The following is an 18,677-nucleotide window of genomic DNA, read 5'->3' as shown; positions in this document are numbered from 1 at the left end:
GCCCAACACATATTGTCAATGCTGAAAGGGCAGGCTGGAAAAGCTCGTACAAGGGAAATATGCACTGAGGATAAATACATAGAAAGCATCCCTCTCAGCAGCTCATTATACAAAGGATAAGTGGAGTTTGGGAGAATGCAGCACATACATCCCCTCTTCTTCCTTGCAGCCACTGCTAGGACACAACAAACAGGACTAGGTGGGTTTGGTATCACCATTCTTACCTCCTTATGCCATGTAACTTGTCTTTTAAAAAGTCTAGTACATTAGCATGACATAATACACTTGAACCAAGTGTTATAAAAAGTGACAATTCAAAAACTGGCTTATGGGAAAAGTAACAATTATCTGAGGGAAGGCAAAGAGATGCAAATGGAAAGGGTGATTGCTATAAAGGTGCTCAAAAATAAGAGTAATGTAGTATCCTGGTTTCAGATAATGTTCTTGATTCCAGCTACATCTATGCACCACTGAGATGAATTAGAAATAGAAATACACAAGATAAAGAACAGGAAAAGAAATACTACCTGCTAAAGATAACATGAACTACTTCTCAAATGCCTGTATCGAGAATGAAACCTGACAAATACACATTTTTAAAGCCAAATACATCTGAGGCCAAATCAAGTTTTTCTTTTACATGTACATATAAGCATACAGAGGTATTCTGAGAGAGCAGCAGCCCGTGCAGCGCTGCTGGTGGCAGCGTGGGCAGCCTGCTGACAGGCACACTGCAGCTCAGGGGGCTCACCTCTCGTCCAGGCGATCCAGCAGGCTGCTGCCTATCCTGCGCCCCGACGTCGGCGCCTCGGAGACGCTGGAGGAGTCAGGCTGCCAACCTGTAATTGAAGACATTTCGCGTTCTGCTTGTTGAACACCTTTAAGAATTGACCATACTCTTTCTTCCGTCATCTCCTCAGACTCAGCTCCTTCTTCCAGATGAATGTCCTCAAACAGAGACTTAAACTTTTCTGCCGTCATCTCCTCATCAGTACCAGACTTGTCTCTCTCGGGCTGTTCAGTCCTCACTCCTCTTTCACTAGTCTCTTCGCTCTGCCTTTGTTTAGCATCTTTGGATATCCCGCCATAACTACCGAGATACCGCGGAAAATCTTTAAGGTCCACTTCCTCCAACTGGCTCTCGCCTACGGAAATATCTTTAGGTGTTCCTTCTCTAGGCACTGAGAAATCAACTTTGCTGTCATCCAGTGAAGTGTCCTCTTCAGTCACCACTGGCGGGGCTGCTGCTGTACCATCTACGTGTCCCTGGGAGGTCACTAACACGTCACTCAGCCTACTGGGAGTTCTAAGGGGTGACTCTAGGCTAGAGGTGTCGCTAAGGAAATCGTCCTGGTGCAAAGGGGTGGGCGGCACGAAGCGCAACCCAGTGGGAGTTTCCAGTTCCACTTGGATGGAGGGATAACCTAAGGAAGACAGCACATTTGGACTGACTGGGATGAAACGTGGAGCAACAAATAAGCAAATGCCAAATGATTCATGGGTTACATGAAGTATGAAACACACAAGGAGGTGCAGGTGTATAAGAACCAATGCAGTTCTGATAGGTTTTGTTACTTTGTCCCAAAGAGATGGAACAAAGAATGAGTACTGCCAGAGAATTTTACATGGAAGCCAGTACTTCTGACTATTTTTTTAATAGTCGGCAAAGTTTTCAGCAATTGCTTGTGCAGCCATTTTAAACATTTTCAAGCTGTAGCAGATTGTCTTATGGGCATGCAATAAATCAAATGTGGACAAGGGTGGTTGTCCCTTTACACACAAGACAATCTCTTGCAGTCATATTGTGTAAATCTTTATTGCCAAGATTTTATTTATTTTTTTAAATTTGGTAGTTTAATGAACAGATTTTAAAGACAGCAGTAGATCATAACATTGGACAGCCACTTTTTTGTCAGTAGGTATTCTTTCTAAAACAGATCCATATTTTTAATATGCTTTTATATAAACATACACAATACCAGAAATACAATGTTACTAGCATATACCTCCAATTTAATCACAGAGTTACAAGAATGGACTAGTTGAGAAATGAAGAACAGAAATGGATCCTAACGAGGATACTAAAAGACAGTAGATCTAAACACACAGCAGGATAAAAAAAACTAAAGTAAGGAAGTTAACAAAGGGATAAAAGAGTAAACAAGGGAGAGCTATATGAATATTTCAGGTACAGTGAAGTTATTCGGGTGAGAGGACTGTGGTGAGTAAGGAGATCTTGGTGATCTTGAAGATTGAGGTGATCTTGGTGACATTGGTACAATCAGATACACTGATCAAATAAAGAGAAAAGAAAAATTGATGAAAACATAAAAAAAAAGCCATACAAAATGATTAAACTGAATATACACATAAAAAAATGGCAACAAAACCTTAAGTTCGCATTCTGGCAAATGAGGTTGGGCAACCTAGGAAAGGAAAAAACACATGCTGTGGGGTTAACTGGCCATTGTGCTGCCTGCAAGGGGAGGTGCATCAACAGGGACTGGGGCTTTGTTTCCTGAACCAGCCGAGAGAAAGGCAAAGGAGGTCTGGTCTTGGTGAGGAAAGGAAGCTTGAGGAAGGTTCAGAGAAGAGGAGAGACACAAAGCAACTGCAGAGAAGCGCTTTTTTCATAAAAACATTGATGCTGCTATTAAAAGGCTCAAGCAACATTTCAAGAGAAACTTTCTTAAAATGTCAACAGAAAACTATTTCTGTAGTGCAATGATTCAATGACCAGCAATGCTGCTCAATAATGGAGGTACACTGAGCTCATATGCTCTGAAGAAAAAAAAAAATCTTACTAAAATACAGAGAAAGCCAAAACATAATTGAACAAATTACAAAAACCAAAAGAAATGCTACTTACAAAAAAATTCTCTTATTTAAGGAGCTATTAATAATACAAGCAAATAAAATCAAAGTAATAATCCAGTGCCTGTTATCTAACATTTGAAACAAGAAATAGTCAACATTTAGTATCTTCAATATACTGATAAATAAAAAGCACTTCCATGGAAATTTTGTTTTACAAGAAGAATTTCATTTTTGCTTTTAATCTGACACAAATTTAACCCGCACAGTTCTGCTATCATTTGATACAACTTTAAAGAGGAAATTATTACACAACTTTACCCATTAGCAGGCTGAAAAATATATTCACTTATGCACTAAAAAAACATTTTCTTATTTTTCTACTGCTATTGGAGAAATGGTCCAAGTGAAAATCATAGAGCAATCGATGTTCACAGGTCTCAAAGAGGCTTGGTAGTAAATTGCACATTAATTTGTTCCATGCAAATACTATGCACTTTTCCCTCCTTCTTCTTCCTTTTTTTTCCTTTAAGAATTTTACTACTACATATCTAGACAAGAAGCCAAAGAATACACATATTTCCAGGTAAATTCTCAAGCATTAAATATCAAGTACATAAAAAATAGACATGGGCAAGCCTCAAAGGACAAGTGCTGCAGGAGAAAAGCTCGGTCTTGTCAAGTGACCCTGAGGCTGGTGGGAACCAGTGTTCACTCAGGCACACATTTGTGGGACTCTGCACTTAGTGTTTGAGATAATAATGTGCAAGCTGCATATCCCCAAAATGACCTGGATGCAGAACTTGAAGGTGTACTAAGGAAGTTCGCTGATGATTTGAAATTGGGAGCAGCTGTGGACACCTCCAAGGCAGGGAGGGCTGGGCAGTCACCAGCCATACAAAATTAACAAAGACAAGTGCTGGGTTCTGCACCTGGCATGGGCCAACCCTGGCTGTGTGTACAGGCTGGAATGAGAGGCTGGAGAGCAGCCCTGTGGAAAGGGACCTGGGGCCCTGGTCAGTGGGAATTTGAACATGAGCCAGCAGGAAGCTCTGCCAGGGGAGGTTTAGGCTGGATATTGGGAAGAGGATTTTCACCCAGAGGGTGGCCAGGTACTGGAACAGAGGCAGGCTGGAATGAGAGGCTGGAGAGCAGCCCTGTGGAAAGGGACCTGGGGCCCTGGTCAGTGGGAATTTGAACATGAGCCAGCAGGAAGCTCTGCCAGGGGAGGTTTAGGCTGGATATTGGGAAGAGGATTTTCACCCAGAGGGTGGCCAGGTACTGGAACAGAGGAGTGGTCACAGCACCAAGCCTGCCAGAGTTCAAGATGTGTTTGGACAATGCTCTCAGGCACATGGTGTGATTCCTGGGGCTGTCCTGTGCAGGGCCAGGAGCTGGACTCGATGGTCTTCATAGGTCCCTTCCAGCTGAGAATATTCTATGATTCTATTACATCATGCTTATGGAGAGGAAAACCCCTTTACACATTTTAAATTGTTCTTTCTGTAAAACAATCTTTCTTTAAAGTCTAGTTTATACAACATTATTGGATTATTGGACATGTCACGGAATTAAATATGACTACAGAATTCAATTACCATCAATGGGATCATGAAATACGTTATTTTCATCTGCAAAACTTCTGGTGCCTGAAATATTTCCATAATCAAATATTGGTCCTTCCAACAGGGTCACGATATCTATTCGATTAATTTTTGTCAATACAGAAGTTAAGGCATCAGCTGAAAAAAAAAAAGTAAAACACATCAGAAAAAGGTTCAGCATTGCAGAACTGTGTGATCATTTTTCTCAATTACATTCACACTGCATTACTTACAAATTGCTGTCATGTCCAAATGCCTTTGGTTCTAGCAAACCCCAGCATTTGTCTGAGCAGTCATTCAGCTGCCTACTTCTTCAAGATACACATCTATTAAGAGTCTACACTTTCTCCAAGTATAATTATATTACAACACAAAAGGCACAAAGATTAAGGTCAGATAGCTCTTAAAGAACATATTTACTTACTACTGATACAAAATATCCTTTTACTGGAGTGTAAAGGGAGAGTAAAAATCCTGTTAACCATTCTGTTTTGAGGCAGAATATGCAGTCATGTAGGTAATAATGTATATAAGGCTATTCATGCAGTACATCATGAAATCTCATTTACAAAAATCCTGTTGTGAGAACACAGTAATACTGGAAATCACTTCTACAGCGAAAGAGATCAAAGGAGACTCAAATGGTGTGTAGGAGTTTGTGGCTCAGAGAAGGGTAATGAACACAATTCACACCTCACAAAAATCAACCCCTCTTTTCAGTTTGAGCAATTCAAGTGAAATGTACAGATGATAAACTCATAATCATCAGCACAGAATCAGCATCTCCATCACTCCTCATAGGAAGAAGTTTAGTCTTTTCCTATGACCTGCAAATTAGTGAAACTACCTAAATTTTCCAGGCAGTCATTTCCATGTTCCACATTGCTTGTTACTGGAAAGTTTTGCCTATTATTTTTTTTACTGGAGTTCAAGCCCATTACCTGTTCTATCAATTATGGATATGGAGAACAGGTCATTTCCTTCTGCATATATAGTGAATAAATATGACATATTTCTGACTCCTGGTAAAAATGTACCTGAAACTTCTTTTTTCATTGATTGTTTGTGAAGGACATTCATAGTATTTTCTACAACTTGGCAACAGATGAAATGGGCTATAACTTATAAACAACAAAAGTAACTACTTGAACTTACTTGTAGCATTTTTCCCATCTCTGGTAACCCATTTTTTTAATAACATGAAGCTTTGAGCAATAAGAGAATTTGGGTTTTCTACTCGGATTTGATTTATTTCATCCACAGAAAAATTCAGTTCTCTTGCCAGTTCTATAAAGACAAAAAAAACAAGTGAGAAAAGAAAACAAACCAAAAAACACCAAAGAAAGCACAAATCCCTCAATTATCTTGTCAAGCTTAAAAATACTAACTTTCATAGGTCACAGAGACATCAACAAAACTCCCTGACACAAACCTTACAGATAACAATGAACATGGCATTATATCCCCATACTTTAATTTCCTAAGACATCATTTTGAATTTCAATCATCTCTGGAAGCGATTATCACACTTCTACTCAGTAAGCCACTTAAACATGATGAAAAAGCCCCCCCTGGAGATTGCCTCATCACTGCTAATTTATAAACTCTGTTAATTTCCTCTGATTGTTATTCCCCTGGGAGCACCCTGTGCAGCTCAGCACTGGTGCTGTCGTCACCTGAGCCCTGGCAGAGCTGGCTGCTGCAGCTGTGAGCCCAGGAAGGGCAGCTCTGCCCACCAGCACAGGGGGCCACAGGTGGGCAGAGCCTCCAGCAATGACCTGCCTGGTTGCTGGGCTCCTTGCAACCAGGGCTTGGGGAAAACTGCAATCCAGGGACAGGAAACATCCCAGGAGCAGCCCTGAGCCCAGGCAGGTAGAGCCTCTCAGCACCTTGGGAGAACATCCTGAGAGGAACGGCATTTAGTTATTTTCTCTTTGATTTACTGAAAGATCAAGGAATATTTTCCTATTAGGCATCTTTGCCCAGCAATACATTGCATGTTTTGGGAAGCTGTGAACTTGAGAGAGCCTCATGCAGTCTTGCTGCATCTTTTGGTAAAAGAAGATCTAAAAAAGCAATAGCAAAGACTGATTTCAATATTAAAGCAGAAAAGCTTACCTGTCCAGCTAAGTCCTAGGTGATCAGCTACAATTGCCATCCTTATATCTGTCCGTTCACATGGACTCTGTGGACCTGTGATTTACAATTTCTCAATTAAAAAGGTTTTGCACAGAAAACCACAATACCGGATAATAGTTTATTATAAATAATAGCTTTAATTGACTAAGTTGACAGTGCTGATATTGTTTACTAGAATGGTTGTGTGACCTAATAAGCTACAAAACAAAGTTTTTTCACAGCTTTTAGATTTTCACCTGTGTAAAGCCAAAATGTAAAACTACATGATGTCGTGTAATGAAACCAAACATGCTGACAATCTATCTGTTAGACTGTAGACAAGTTTTCAATTACTGGTGAAAACCACCAAGGCCAGATTGTCTATTTTCTCTACCTTGACAGAACAAATATACTGTCACAAAAGACATCTTTCAATTTCTGAGTTACATCAATTTCTGAGTTACATGAATGTCTTTGGCATGCTTCACTAGCTTTCTACAGTACAGAATTTGTTTGAAGGAAGAAAAAAGAGAATAAGACAGCACATACAGATGACAATGACAGAATGAAAACTACAGTTAAGTCACTCCACAGGCAATCACAACAGTTCATGCACTAGGATCAACAAGTTGAAAGTTTTACAAACTAGGCTTGATCTCCACGAGGTGAGCCATGAGAGCTCCAGAAACCTGACTGCCTTCATTCTCACCAGTCCTCTTACTCCTCCTCCTCTCACTGTCGGCCTTTTCAATCTTTGATTTTATAGATGCTGCCTCTGTTCTCATGTCTCTAGCAGACTTCGGTGTAATGGAAGGCAGGTAAACTTGAGTAGCTTCTGATAAGGATGTGTTCCTTGATGTACTGTCTTCTTCATCATCAGAGACCTCTGACTGCATCTTTTTCTCTTCATCAGAAAGACGATCCACAAGCTTTAATGTCTCACCACTAATTCCCTTAAAATATTCAATAGAATGTTTACATACCTCCCTAAGCTGATTTTTCTTTACTTTAACTGTTGTCATGGTGACGGAGGTAGATCTTACCTTTACTGGTAATTTAGAAGGAAGTTGTTTTGGTTTTTCTTTCTCTACCTGCTCTTGTTTTGGCAGGGCTGGAGTTCTTCTAGCTAGATTACTCCTATGTGTGTTTTTTACAGGAATCCTAGACCTTGCTTCTAGACAGGGAGAAGAATTATTTTGTTTTGCTTTGTCAGGCTTACTAGCCTCTTTCGCTTTACTCCCTGTATTGCTTTGGAGATTATTTTGGGAAAAGACTTGTTTTACTGAGCTGGCCTTTACAGGAAGCTTTGATTTTCCTCTAGCTCCTACCAACTCTGTTGACTTTTGCTGCTCTCCGTGTGGCTTTTGCTTATCTCTTACTCTGTGTCCTTGTGTTGTCCCTGTACCTTTTCCTGAAGTGCTTTTCGCTTGATTAGCTTTCTGGAGGGAACATTTCGGTTCCAAATGTTCTTTTAGCACTACATTAGAGGTAATATCATCTGTAGGGACAGCAGATGAATCCAAATTGTTGTTGTTATTAAAATTATCTTTTGGAAAATCAGTGTTTTCTGTTTGCCTACAGCTTGTCTGGCTAGAAGCTGAACTCGCAATCACTGCTACAGTTTCATTTTCTAATCCCTCACCACTTGGCATCACAGCTTCTATCTTATCTGTCACTTCTCCAGGGCCATCTTTCTTCAGAGTCATGGTGGAAGCAGAAATTCCCATTTTAATTGGTGTGCGCAATTTGGGATCAACTTTGGAAGCGTTTACTGCTGCCGATGATTTCTCCAGTGAGTTACTACCAAGTGTTTGTTCCATGCAATCTCCACTGGCCTGGATGCCGGGCTTATTTTCAACTGCTGTTGTTTCTACTGGTCTCTCTAGGTTTGTTTCTACAGTGCTGTCCCCTGCCTGTGGCTGTGTGATGGCAGTGACTGTACTTTTATCCCCTTCCCCCTTGTCCCCTGACTTCCCTTCAGAAGTATGCTCACCAATCTGAAAAAATTGGAGTCTTTCTTCAACAAAATCCCTCTTGCTCATGTCAATTGCACCACTGCGAGTCATCTCAAACATCTTCCCCTCATGAAATGGGAAGGGGTTGGGCTCGCTAGTTGGCGTACTCTCATCTGTTGGAGTTCTGGCTGGTGTTGTGTCAGGTGTCGTTGCTTGAGATCTGTCTTCCACTGCCAGACCAAATGGCTTAGCCTCATCCTCCCTTGATTTAGTCTCAAACACTTCATCGTCACCTCGGTTATTCGACCACGGGTCAAAATCTAGACTCTTGGTGGCCACAGTTTTGAAAGGTGTTGCGAATTCTTCGTCTACTTTGTAACTGAAATACGAGTCAGGAAATACAGTCCTGTCAGGGTGTCTGCCTTCCAAAGAGAAAAACTGTGCCCCTGACTTCTTATCGCTCTTATCTCCAGCTTTGTCAGAAGATGGACCTTTGGAAGATGTCTTGTCTTCTTCAGGGCCTACCTTGCCTTCCTCCTCAATGACTTCAAGCTTACTCTGGCTAAAACAGCGATCAGTCTGCTTTAGAATGCCTTCTGTAGTCCATACGTCCTTTTTGGTTTCAACTGCCGGACCTGCAAGTTTAGAATCACTCTCAGTTAAACCATCATCTTCATCTTGCAAATCATAACCGTCCAGAGAGTCAATCTCTGTCGCATCGGTATCATGGGAGAATTCTGCAGTGGTTGCTATGGAACACTCTGTGACAGACTGGTCATTGTTACTCCCATTTTGCACTACATCATTCTGGGGTGAATCAACCCCATTGTCAAACTCATTGGGTTTCCCAGAAGTGGGATGTCCTAACTCTTTCTGTTTCTCAATCTTTTCAGGGGCTTTGGGTTTTGAGATCTCTTTCTGGTCATCTTCCAGCTCTTTCAGTTTGAACGTATACTTTTTAAGTGGAACAGGTTGATAGAGGGATTCATCATCACTGGAGTCACTGACATCTGCTCCCGGTGGCACAGGAGAAGGTGGCTGCACTCTGATGACAGGTTCAGCCAGTTGGCACTTGTCGTGTTCATCTTGCAAGTTCACTTCAGTCATCTCCATCTCACTCTCAGTGGAATAATGAGGCTTCTTTTCTGATTCACCTTGATCTGCATCCAGTGGTGGAGGAGGAGGGAATTCAATATAGGCAACTCTGTTACCTTTGGGTCTTTTGTTAGAGTCCTTATTTATAAGATTAGGTAATGTTTTGTCGATCTGTGGTTCCTCAACCTCTGCCTGTTTCACAGATGTTGACTTAGCCTCTGCTTCCTCCTCTGACTCCTCAGACACCTCAGGTATAGGGCTGGGCTTGCCTGGGATATAAGCTATCAGTGAGTCAGGTGTTTTAGATGTAAACTCGTAACTCACTTCCTCTGAACTTGGTGTTTCTGGTGTTAAAGGGCTTTTACCAGAGCTGTCTATAAAGGACACTTGTTCTAGCGTGTCATCCTCTGGACTACCTTGTGGAGAAGGAGGCTGTTTTTGCTGCCTAGCTGTGTAAAATGTCCCCCTCGTCTCTTGTACCGTCTTACTTTCCTGACTGACAATTTTTTTAATACTACCTTGTTGCACCTCTTTCTCATATTGCTTTCCTACTTGAACAAAACTGACATAAACAGGTAAGGTCTTAATTTCTTTTACTCCCTCAGTGCTCACTAGTGGTGCAACTTTATTCAAGTAATCACTGGCACCGGGGTCAGCTATGTCACTCGAAGGAAATTCCTTTCCTGGGCTACATTCTAAAGAATCTGGTGATTTGCTAGGGGATAGCTCTGTTTCCTCAGCAGGAGGACTTAGACCTATTGAGCTCTGCTGCTTGGTAACTTCTCTGATTTCTGAATGCTTTATTTTTTCATCTTCCACATAATCAATCTGCCTTTCAACTTTCTCCTGAATCACAGCTGATTGGGATACTTTAGCTGAAAGTTCATAGACACCATCAAGCATGGCTCTCTTCTCCTCAACAATTCTGACTGGGATATGGGACACAGCAATTTCTTCTTTCCTTTTAGATATTTTATCAGCCACTTCACCATTACGTTCCCCCTCCCTGACAACAAATTCTCTGTATAAAACCCTTTTTGAGGGGGATTTTACAGTCAGTTCCTTCACTTCTTCTGAATGGATTCCATTTGAGGCCACTTTGTGCTCTGTCACAGTGATAAATTCACTTTTTTGGTCAGTTTTAGATTCAGCATGATCAACATGGTTTTCTTTTACTGTATCTGGAACCAGCACATGTGAAAGCTTTTCCTTCTGTGTTTTATGATTAGAAGTTCCAGGACTTTCCCACGTCCTATAGATTTTTTTGTCCCAGTGTCCTTTCGTTGTTGAGTCTGAGCCATACGCCAGGTCTTTTGCCCGTGGTTCTGAAATGCATTCTGGCACGCCTTTCCTCATCTCAGTTCTTTGTGTGTCTGAAGCATGAGAGTCTTCCACAGCTTTCCCTTTACCTGGAACAAGGTCGTCCTGTATTTTCACCTCTTTCTGTAAAGCTGTGCTCCCATCAATGACCTCTATTTGCTTTGCGTGTTTCTCTCTTGAATAGGACTGATACACTGGTAACTTACTTTCTTGCAATTTTTTAATTGGAATTTTGGACTGACCATCCAGCTTTTTTTCTTCTTGAGTTACGTCCTTACTTCTGGGACTTATACCTTGCTCAAATTTAAGCCTAATGGAACTGAGCTTTGATTGCTTCAGCTGAAATCCAGTCTCAGGCACTCCAGTCTGCTGAGCACTTCCTTTGTGTTCCATAGTTCGTTTAGAGTCCTCTGCAGTTTGCACATATATCCTTTTTTCAGGACTGCTGGGCAAACTGGATGCTTTCCTTTCATCCACCTTGGGAAAGCACTTCCCATCATGTGCATACTGCTTCACCTTACTCCACTCATCCCCAGATGATGGCAATTCAGAGAGCAGAACTTTCTCGGGGCTGCTGCTGGCAGAGCTCTGGCTAGAATGTATTTCCTTGCCATTTTTTTTATGCTGCTTTTTCTCTGGAGACTGTAGCTCATCATTCAACTTCTCTGTTTTATCCCGAAAAAACTGGGATACTTCAGTCAGTTTCTCTTCTGCCTCTTTAACAGTCCTGTCCACCCTGTCTTCATATATCAACTTTTCTCTACCTCTGTCTAATCTGTCCTCAGTAAAGCGCATCCACATCGCATGTTTGTGACTACTAACATCTCCAGTGTAGTGTAACACTGTCACTTTATCATAATGATCCTCCTTAGACACTTTACCTACACCATTTTCAGATACATCTTTATAGATTTTGGAGAGAATCTCTTTTTTGGGGGCAGTAGCTACTTTTTCTCTGCATCGTTTATCAGTCCCCTGTAACTCTGCACTAAGGGGTAGAGCATGGTCAGTAACTGACTCCTCAGTATCAGAATGAGACACATCTAGCTTTTCTGAAAGAAGCATTTTCTCAGCAAACCTGTAAGACTCCCCTCTTAGTTCTGACAACTCATCATCATGGTATTCTACTGAGTGCTGACTCAAAAGCTTCAGTGTTTTGTAAGAGTCATCAGACATGAGTTGAGCAGAACTAGGGCGACTGTCTTCTTCCTGGGACACGGGAGTGTTAACTCTAGAGGATTCCAGATAAGAAGGAAGTGACTCTTCGGCCGTGAGCTCCTCTTCTTCTTGCTGACCTTGTTCGTCTGAACAAGGAAAAGCATCATGTTTTTCCAACTCTTTTAAGTTAATATCTCCCCGAGGTAAGTCTTTCTGATACACATACATTTCTTTTTCTGGATGCTTTTTTGTTTCTCTAATAATGACTTCAGTAGGTTCAGCCTGATTACCTTGTTCAATATGGACCTCTATTATTCGCTCCAGTTTGGGTTTCATTTTGCTGTCCTTCTCTGCATGTTGTGGTGAAGTTTCAGCAGACTTGCTAACATCAGACGTTACTGACGATTTATGTTCAAACAGACCTGCCAGTTCTTTGGAAGGGTCACGTCCAGACTGAAAGGCTTTCATTATGTCATGAACAGACATTGTTTCCTCAATTCTTTCAGAGGTGCTTTCTGTGCACGGAGGTTTATGATAAACCATCCTAGTTGTTGTAGTGATATGAGTTTCTTCTTTCACTCGGACACCTTTACTAAGGACGCACTTATGGTCGTCCTCTTCACTGCCACTGGCTTTCATTTGAAAAGCTTTAACCTTCTCTTTAATGGACCCAGAAGGTTTTTGCTCCAGCTCCATAAATGCAGGGGAAGGTTTTGAGGCTGGTAGCTCCTCAGCCTTCTGCTCTGGAATATCTTCCGAAGATGGTTCATAGCTGCGGATGACATGAACTACTTCAGTTCTTGTTTCTGTAATGACGGGGGGGATGGGCACATCATGGAAAAGTGGTTTTGGCCCTGTGCTTTCAGCACTTTGTGGGGCAGAAGGTGTCTTTTCACTCCTCGTTTCAAAGCCACTGTCAGACAAGGGACTTTTATCTTGATCATGTTGAGAAAAGTCATCTGGAGACTCTAAAATAGTGTCTGTTCCAAAAAAGGAGTCTGCAATTTTACATAACTCCTTTTCCGACGTTGAAGGCCTCATGGAGGCTGGAGGCATTTTAAGTTTATGTTCCTGCAAAGCGATAGCTGGTTTTAAAATGCGCTTTTGTCTCTCTTCACCTTCTTTTTTCCCCTCTTCAAACTTGTACTTTATGTTTGTTAATGAACTGCTACCGATATCATTCGCTAAGTAATCAATAACTTTTGACAAGCTATAATCCTTTTCCGACATGGTTTTAGTTTTAATTTGGACCTTCTCTGGAACAGATATAGGAGGGCTTGTCAAAGCTTGCTGTCTCGCTTCATCAATCTCCTCTGTACTGAACTCTACCCAGTCATCCTCAGACAGGTGTCCTTGATCACTTTTGGGTACTTTAGCCGACCCTTTACTTTCTAAACATACATCCTTTTTCAGAATCTCACTAACTTTTACTAAGTCCTCTTTTACTTTCTCAACAATTTTAAAGGGCTCTTCATCATCAATTCTACCCTCTTTTGGTATGTCAGGTTGGAACGGCTTGTCCTCTGCGACATCTGTCTGCAATATCGCAGTCATTCTTATCAGATCCTCTTTCATTTCAGCAACATCTTTCAGTATCTCCTGACTGGAGGATAAGGAAGATGGTGTGGACAGTTTGAGAGCAGAAGGTGCTAAAAACAAGGATGATTTTATTGGAGATGAAGTTCGAGTAAAGGTAGGCTGTGTGCGCGCCTCTGTAGTCAATGTTTTAATAGGTGACAGTAACGCAGCAGCTGATTTTGTAAGTGAAGACGACTCTGGGAGCTTCTTTAATGCTGGTTCGGACAAAACATTGACTACAGAATATACCGGCACTGTTATTGTTGATGAAGTTACTGATGAGGTAGTTGCAGATATTGACCCAAGGGCTGTGTACAAAGCACCTGCAGGAGGAGTTCTCATTGACTGGAAAGCTGATGGTGCTGAAGACACAAATGACCTGAGTGGAGAAAATGACATTGTTGTAGCTGTTGAAAACACTCTCTCAGCCGTGTCAGCAACTGCGTTAGCAGCACAAGTTGCAGAATGCGCAGCTGCAGAGATCTTGTCTTGAAAAACACCTGCAGCTTTGGATCCATTTATTAAGTTGGCAGAAGATGGGTATTTCAGAGGTGACACAGACCCATTGAGCAATGGTACATCTGTGTGCCCAGCTACATGTTTTGCTGGCGACGAGAGAGACGAGGCCATCATGACTTTAGTGGATGAAACAGCATCAACTGCTGACTTAGCAGGTGACACCACTGACTTTAGAGGGGACGATAAAAGTGAGGATGCTGATGTGATGACCGATTTAAGTGGCAAGCTCGAAGAGTACATGTTAATGTTGGATTTGGGGGATGCTGGAGGCGTCATGGTTATGGATGATCTCTCCAAGAGAGATCCTGCTGTAGTCACTGGAGATGTCCGAGAGGGGAATGTGGTAGTGGAGGCCAGCCCTTTGAGACTGGCAGCTTCTGTGACTGCGGGAGCTCTGATGAAAGAGCCTGAAGTGACCTGCATGTTATAGGGAGGCTGCGAGACCACAGTTTTTATTGGTGAAGAGATTGTCCGAAACGATCTAATCGGAGATGCTACATCACTAACAGATTTAACTGAAGACGTGGTAGAAGCTCCTAATGTGGATTTGATTGGAGAAGTAGAAGAAACAGACCATATTGATTTTAATGGGGAAGCTGTAGGAGTGTTAGAGGAAGAGCTTGATAAGGAAGTGAAGCCTGATTTGGTTTGCCCAGGCACTGTAATTGGAGCTGTTGTCCATGACTGATATGGCCGTGTTGAAAAGAATGGCTTGTATGAGTAAGTAGCAGGTAGGGATCTTGTTGCTCCTGCACTCCGTTCAACTGTTTCTTAAATTGTTAAATTAAAATCAAACATAAAAATCAACAAAAATGGTTGAAAAACAGAGAGACCAGAGAAGAAAATTGGTCAGTAAACGTTGTAATATTACAAAAAGCAAGTACAATTGTTTGCATGAGTTGGGATGAAAGAGGCAAAAGAAGATTTAAAAAAGGAAAGAAAAATATTAGGAACGAGCCATATACTGATAACTGGTCCAAACCAAAAAGCAACATGAAATGGAAGACAGAAAGCACATAGCAACCAAATCTGCAAACAATGGAGAACAGAAAACACACAAAAGGAATCCATAAGGTAAAAATAAAGCCACATCAAAATTTCTTCTCTTACTTCCTATTGACTTTCTGATGTGCTACTTCTGAAATACTCATATCAGCTTTATTTTGCCTGTTTAGGTATGTCTCTGCTTTGTGCAACTATTAGAATTATCCATTTAATAATTTCTATTGTTGTTCTGTTCAGATTTGATCCTATACAAAAATATAAACTTGCGTAAAATGACATTATGTAGCTAAAATATTTTTTTTAACCGCTTCAGAACTATTTCATGCAGAAACCAAAATTCCTTTAAGTGACAGGCAATTGATGTGCAAACTGTGAAGCAACTGGAATAAATTCAAATCTATATCTTCCATGCACAATTCGGATATGCTTCACACTCACAAAGCCAATAAGAGCAAGAGCTTTTCTGAGTCAATATTAAAAAAAAAAAAAAAGAAAAAAGAAAGAAAGGAACATATGCATTTGTTTCTCATGCAATATTCCTTTTGTCTGGTAAAAATTAAAGTAAAACTTTTCATGAAATGATTTTAAGAAGCATATGTCGTAAATGAAATATGGCAAGTATGATGTATGATAGTCGTGAGCAGGCAAAGCAACTGAATCAGTTTTTATTCATGCACAAATGTCATGTCAGAACGAGCACACAGATTAATCCATTTCGTATGGTGTATTAAGCACAAATACGTAAACCTTACAAAATAATTTCACAAGAGGTCATTAAAAGAAGAGTACACTTTTTCTACAAGATGTAGTGTCTTGGTACCTTTTGAGGAGATTTCTTGTATCAGCTCAAAGACAGACCTGTTCAACTTTACAGTTCTCAAAAGGTAACATTAGAAAAGCAGTCAAAGAAAAATAGATTATGAAATAAATTCCTAGCAAGGACAAACCTGTTAAATGTTATCATTCCCCAGAACTCTCAGCTCATTCATAGGCATTTTGAACAGAATTATCATCAACCACATTTTGCATCACAGGAGGCACTCATGTCAGAAAGTGTTTCTGAGAATCCCATTACACAAACATATCCTCTGATATAGCAATAACATTCAGAGAGTTGACACTGAAAGCAACTGTAAGGATTTTTTTTCTTTTAAAGTTGGAATTAGAAATGGAGCTAAAATATCCAAAGAACTTATTCAACATACCTTTCTCTGAAGTTACACTAATAATTTGTCAAACCTGCTTATCTGTCTTATAGACAGACAGTAACTCACAGTGGAAGAAGCTCAACAAGGCTAACACTGAACTGTTGCAGCACACACACTCCTATAGAATAATGAATATTCAGTGCACCACAGGTCCATATCCTGCAAGGAGAAATGTGCTGGTCCTACAGAAGCCAATCAAAGCCCAGAAGTCAGTGTGGATGGCTGGTGATACTTCATAAAAACATTTATGTTGAAGAGAGCTTGAGTACTAGGCATGACTGGCACAGACTAAATCAAAAAATGTCTATTTTCCTTACTACAATATTTTAAAGTGGAAATACACCTCTCTCTCCCCACCCGCACAAAAACCCCGAAATGTACTTCACTAAATCAACTATTATGAAGATCTTATTAATACTATTAATTATTATGAAGATTTAATTAGCAGTAGCTGCTAACATTCACCAGAAGTTCACAGAGTCTTGAGTTCAAGAAACAAACCCCAAAATGATTCTGAGAAGAACTAATAACTTGTTCAGCAGTTAGTGTTAGGACATGTCTTCACTGGAACCCCACTGCACCGTCACGAGCTGGTCTGTCTCAACTGACTAGTGAGGCAAGCAAACCCACAGGCTGCCCTCCTCACTCCTTTTTGTCTGTCAAATCACAGATTCAGAGACATTTAAGATGCTGCTTCTGTGCTCCTTTTTGCAGTTGAAGAGCTAAAAAAATCTGCCAATTTTTTCAAATGAGACTTAATGGACCTTTGGTGGATAAATAAGACTTTTTTCCCTCCCAGTGAGGGGGAAAAAATTTATTGTGAGTGATATACACAGTCATCAAGCTTCTTCCCAGCAATTTCATTTTCCCTCTCTCTCAGTTCCCATCAAGCCTGTGACAATACCTTAACAGTCCATCAAGATGTCTCAGCAGATCTGATAGCTTCTTCAGATGCTATATGCTTGGAGTCTTCTTCCCGGCCTGAGAAGTGTAACATATTCTGGAGCACATCTGACCCAAAGAAGCCACAGATCTTATAGGATAATTAAGCAGCAGCCATCCAGTGGGAACTCCCAAGACCCGATGAAGTTTGTCTATGGATTTTATGGAATTATATCAAAGGGTCTGTTGCAGGGTAGCAACTGAGAAGTCAAAAGGGGGGGAAAAAAGGCAAGAAAAAGCCTGAAAATGAGGAACAAAAGCAGTTGACCTTAGAGAGGAGAAGTGAGGAAGAAAAGCTAAGCCAAATACATTATTGTATTTAACTGGGGAGGAAAAGAATGCCACAGGTCTGGTCAAGGGGAACATGTTTAGGAAGAAGCAATGTGTGGTGCCAGGGAATAAAAAGCATCTGCAGTGAACAGAGGAAAAAGGGAAGGGGAGGAGAAAGAAGAGGGAAAATATAAAATATGAGAGACTCTATTTTGGCTAAACATCTAAACATTTAAGCGCTTATCTGAGTGGCTTTCTGAATTTTTGTGTAACATCCCGTTCTACAGCATCTTTCTCTAATGCTTCAAAGGGGAGATGAAGAGACTCTTTTTGAAAGCAATTTGCAATCCTCCTACTCTGGAGCTACATTGCATTTTTAAAAACTATTATATTTTTACTTAACTAACACACATAATTTGCCAGTCAGGATTCTTCAAGCTCTCACAACACAAGAATTCACAGACCATCCAAGAGTTTTGTTTTAGACAGATTTTTTTTTCCTTTTCTCCTTTTTTTTTAAAATTTTTTTCCCCAGAATGACACCAAATACAACGTTTATAGAAAAAATGTCTCTTCTTATGAACAATCACATCTACATGGTTTAGTACTTTGGTAAGAGCAACTCACTCATTCCAGGCTCAGTCAGATAGCTGTAGCGCTTACGTAAAGCAAGGGAGACGAAGTTCTGGCGCCGGTCAGCCTTCTCCGTCTGCAACAAAACACAGCAGGATTTAGGGCTGGGCAATCACTGCCCCTGTCTGAGCAGACCAGTCCTCAAACCTCAGCAGGATGGGCCGCTTTTCGCGGCACACAACCCCAGAGGGGAGAATGGGTGCTTCCATTCAGCTTCAGGACGGCATGCTGAAGCCGAATTTGGGCGAGCAGGCAGGGAGGGGGCAGAGGCAGCCTCTGTTCCTGGGTGCCGTGAGATGAGTGCCAGGCACTGCCGAGCAGGGAGCGTGGCTGCACAGAAACCTGCTGTGAGTGACCACCCTTCTGGAGCAAGCAGGGAGGGACTGCAACCCTACAGTGAGCCCTCAGGTTCATTCCTCTGCTCGTGAGGTGGAAGAGCTGAGACAGCAGAAGCAGCT

General features: G+C 41.2%; 1 protein-coding gene across 31 annotated transcripts in view; it reads right to left on the bottom strand.

The window, feature by feature from the left end:
- Positions 1-18,677, bottom strand: part of ANK3 (ankyrin 3) — a 284,745-nt gene that overhangs the window by 19,747 nt on the left and 246,321 nt on the right. For 11 of the 31 annotated variants that reach the window (XM_031060737.1, XM_031060730.1, XM_031060734.1 and 8 more), the window contains 6 exons: positions 18,214-18,295; positions 7,183-14,931; positions 6,537-6,611; positions 5,574-5,705; positions 4,413-4,556; positions 752-1,424 (listed from right to left, as the gene is read on the bottom strand). In XM_031060737.1, coding sequence (XP_030916597.1) covers positions 752-1,424; positions 4,413-4,556; positions 5,574-5,705; positions 6,537-6,611; positions 7,183-14,931; positions 18,214-18,295 — 8,855 coding nt within the window. Of the gene's footprint in view, positions 1-751; positions 1,425-1,807; positions 2,291-4,412; positions 4,557-5,573; positions 5,706-6,536; positions 6,612-7,182; positions 14,932-18,213; positions 18,296-18,677 lie in introns of those variants that run through there. The other 20 variants (XM_031060752.1, XM_031060753.1, XM_031060756.1 and 17 more) reach the window with 13 other exon arrangements.

This window comes from Geospiza fortis, unplaced genomic scaffold, assembly GCF_000277835.1.
Source record: "Geospiza fortis unplaced genomic scaffold, GeoFor_1.0 scaffold92, whole genome shotgun sequence".
NCBI classification, from domain to species: Eukaryota; Metazoa; Chordata; class Aves; order Passeriformes; family Thraupidae; genus Geospiza; species Geospiza fortis.
The sequence above is the reverse complement of the archived record's forward strand: the minus strand, read 5'-3'. Positions and strand labels throughout refer to the sequence as shown.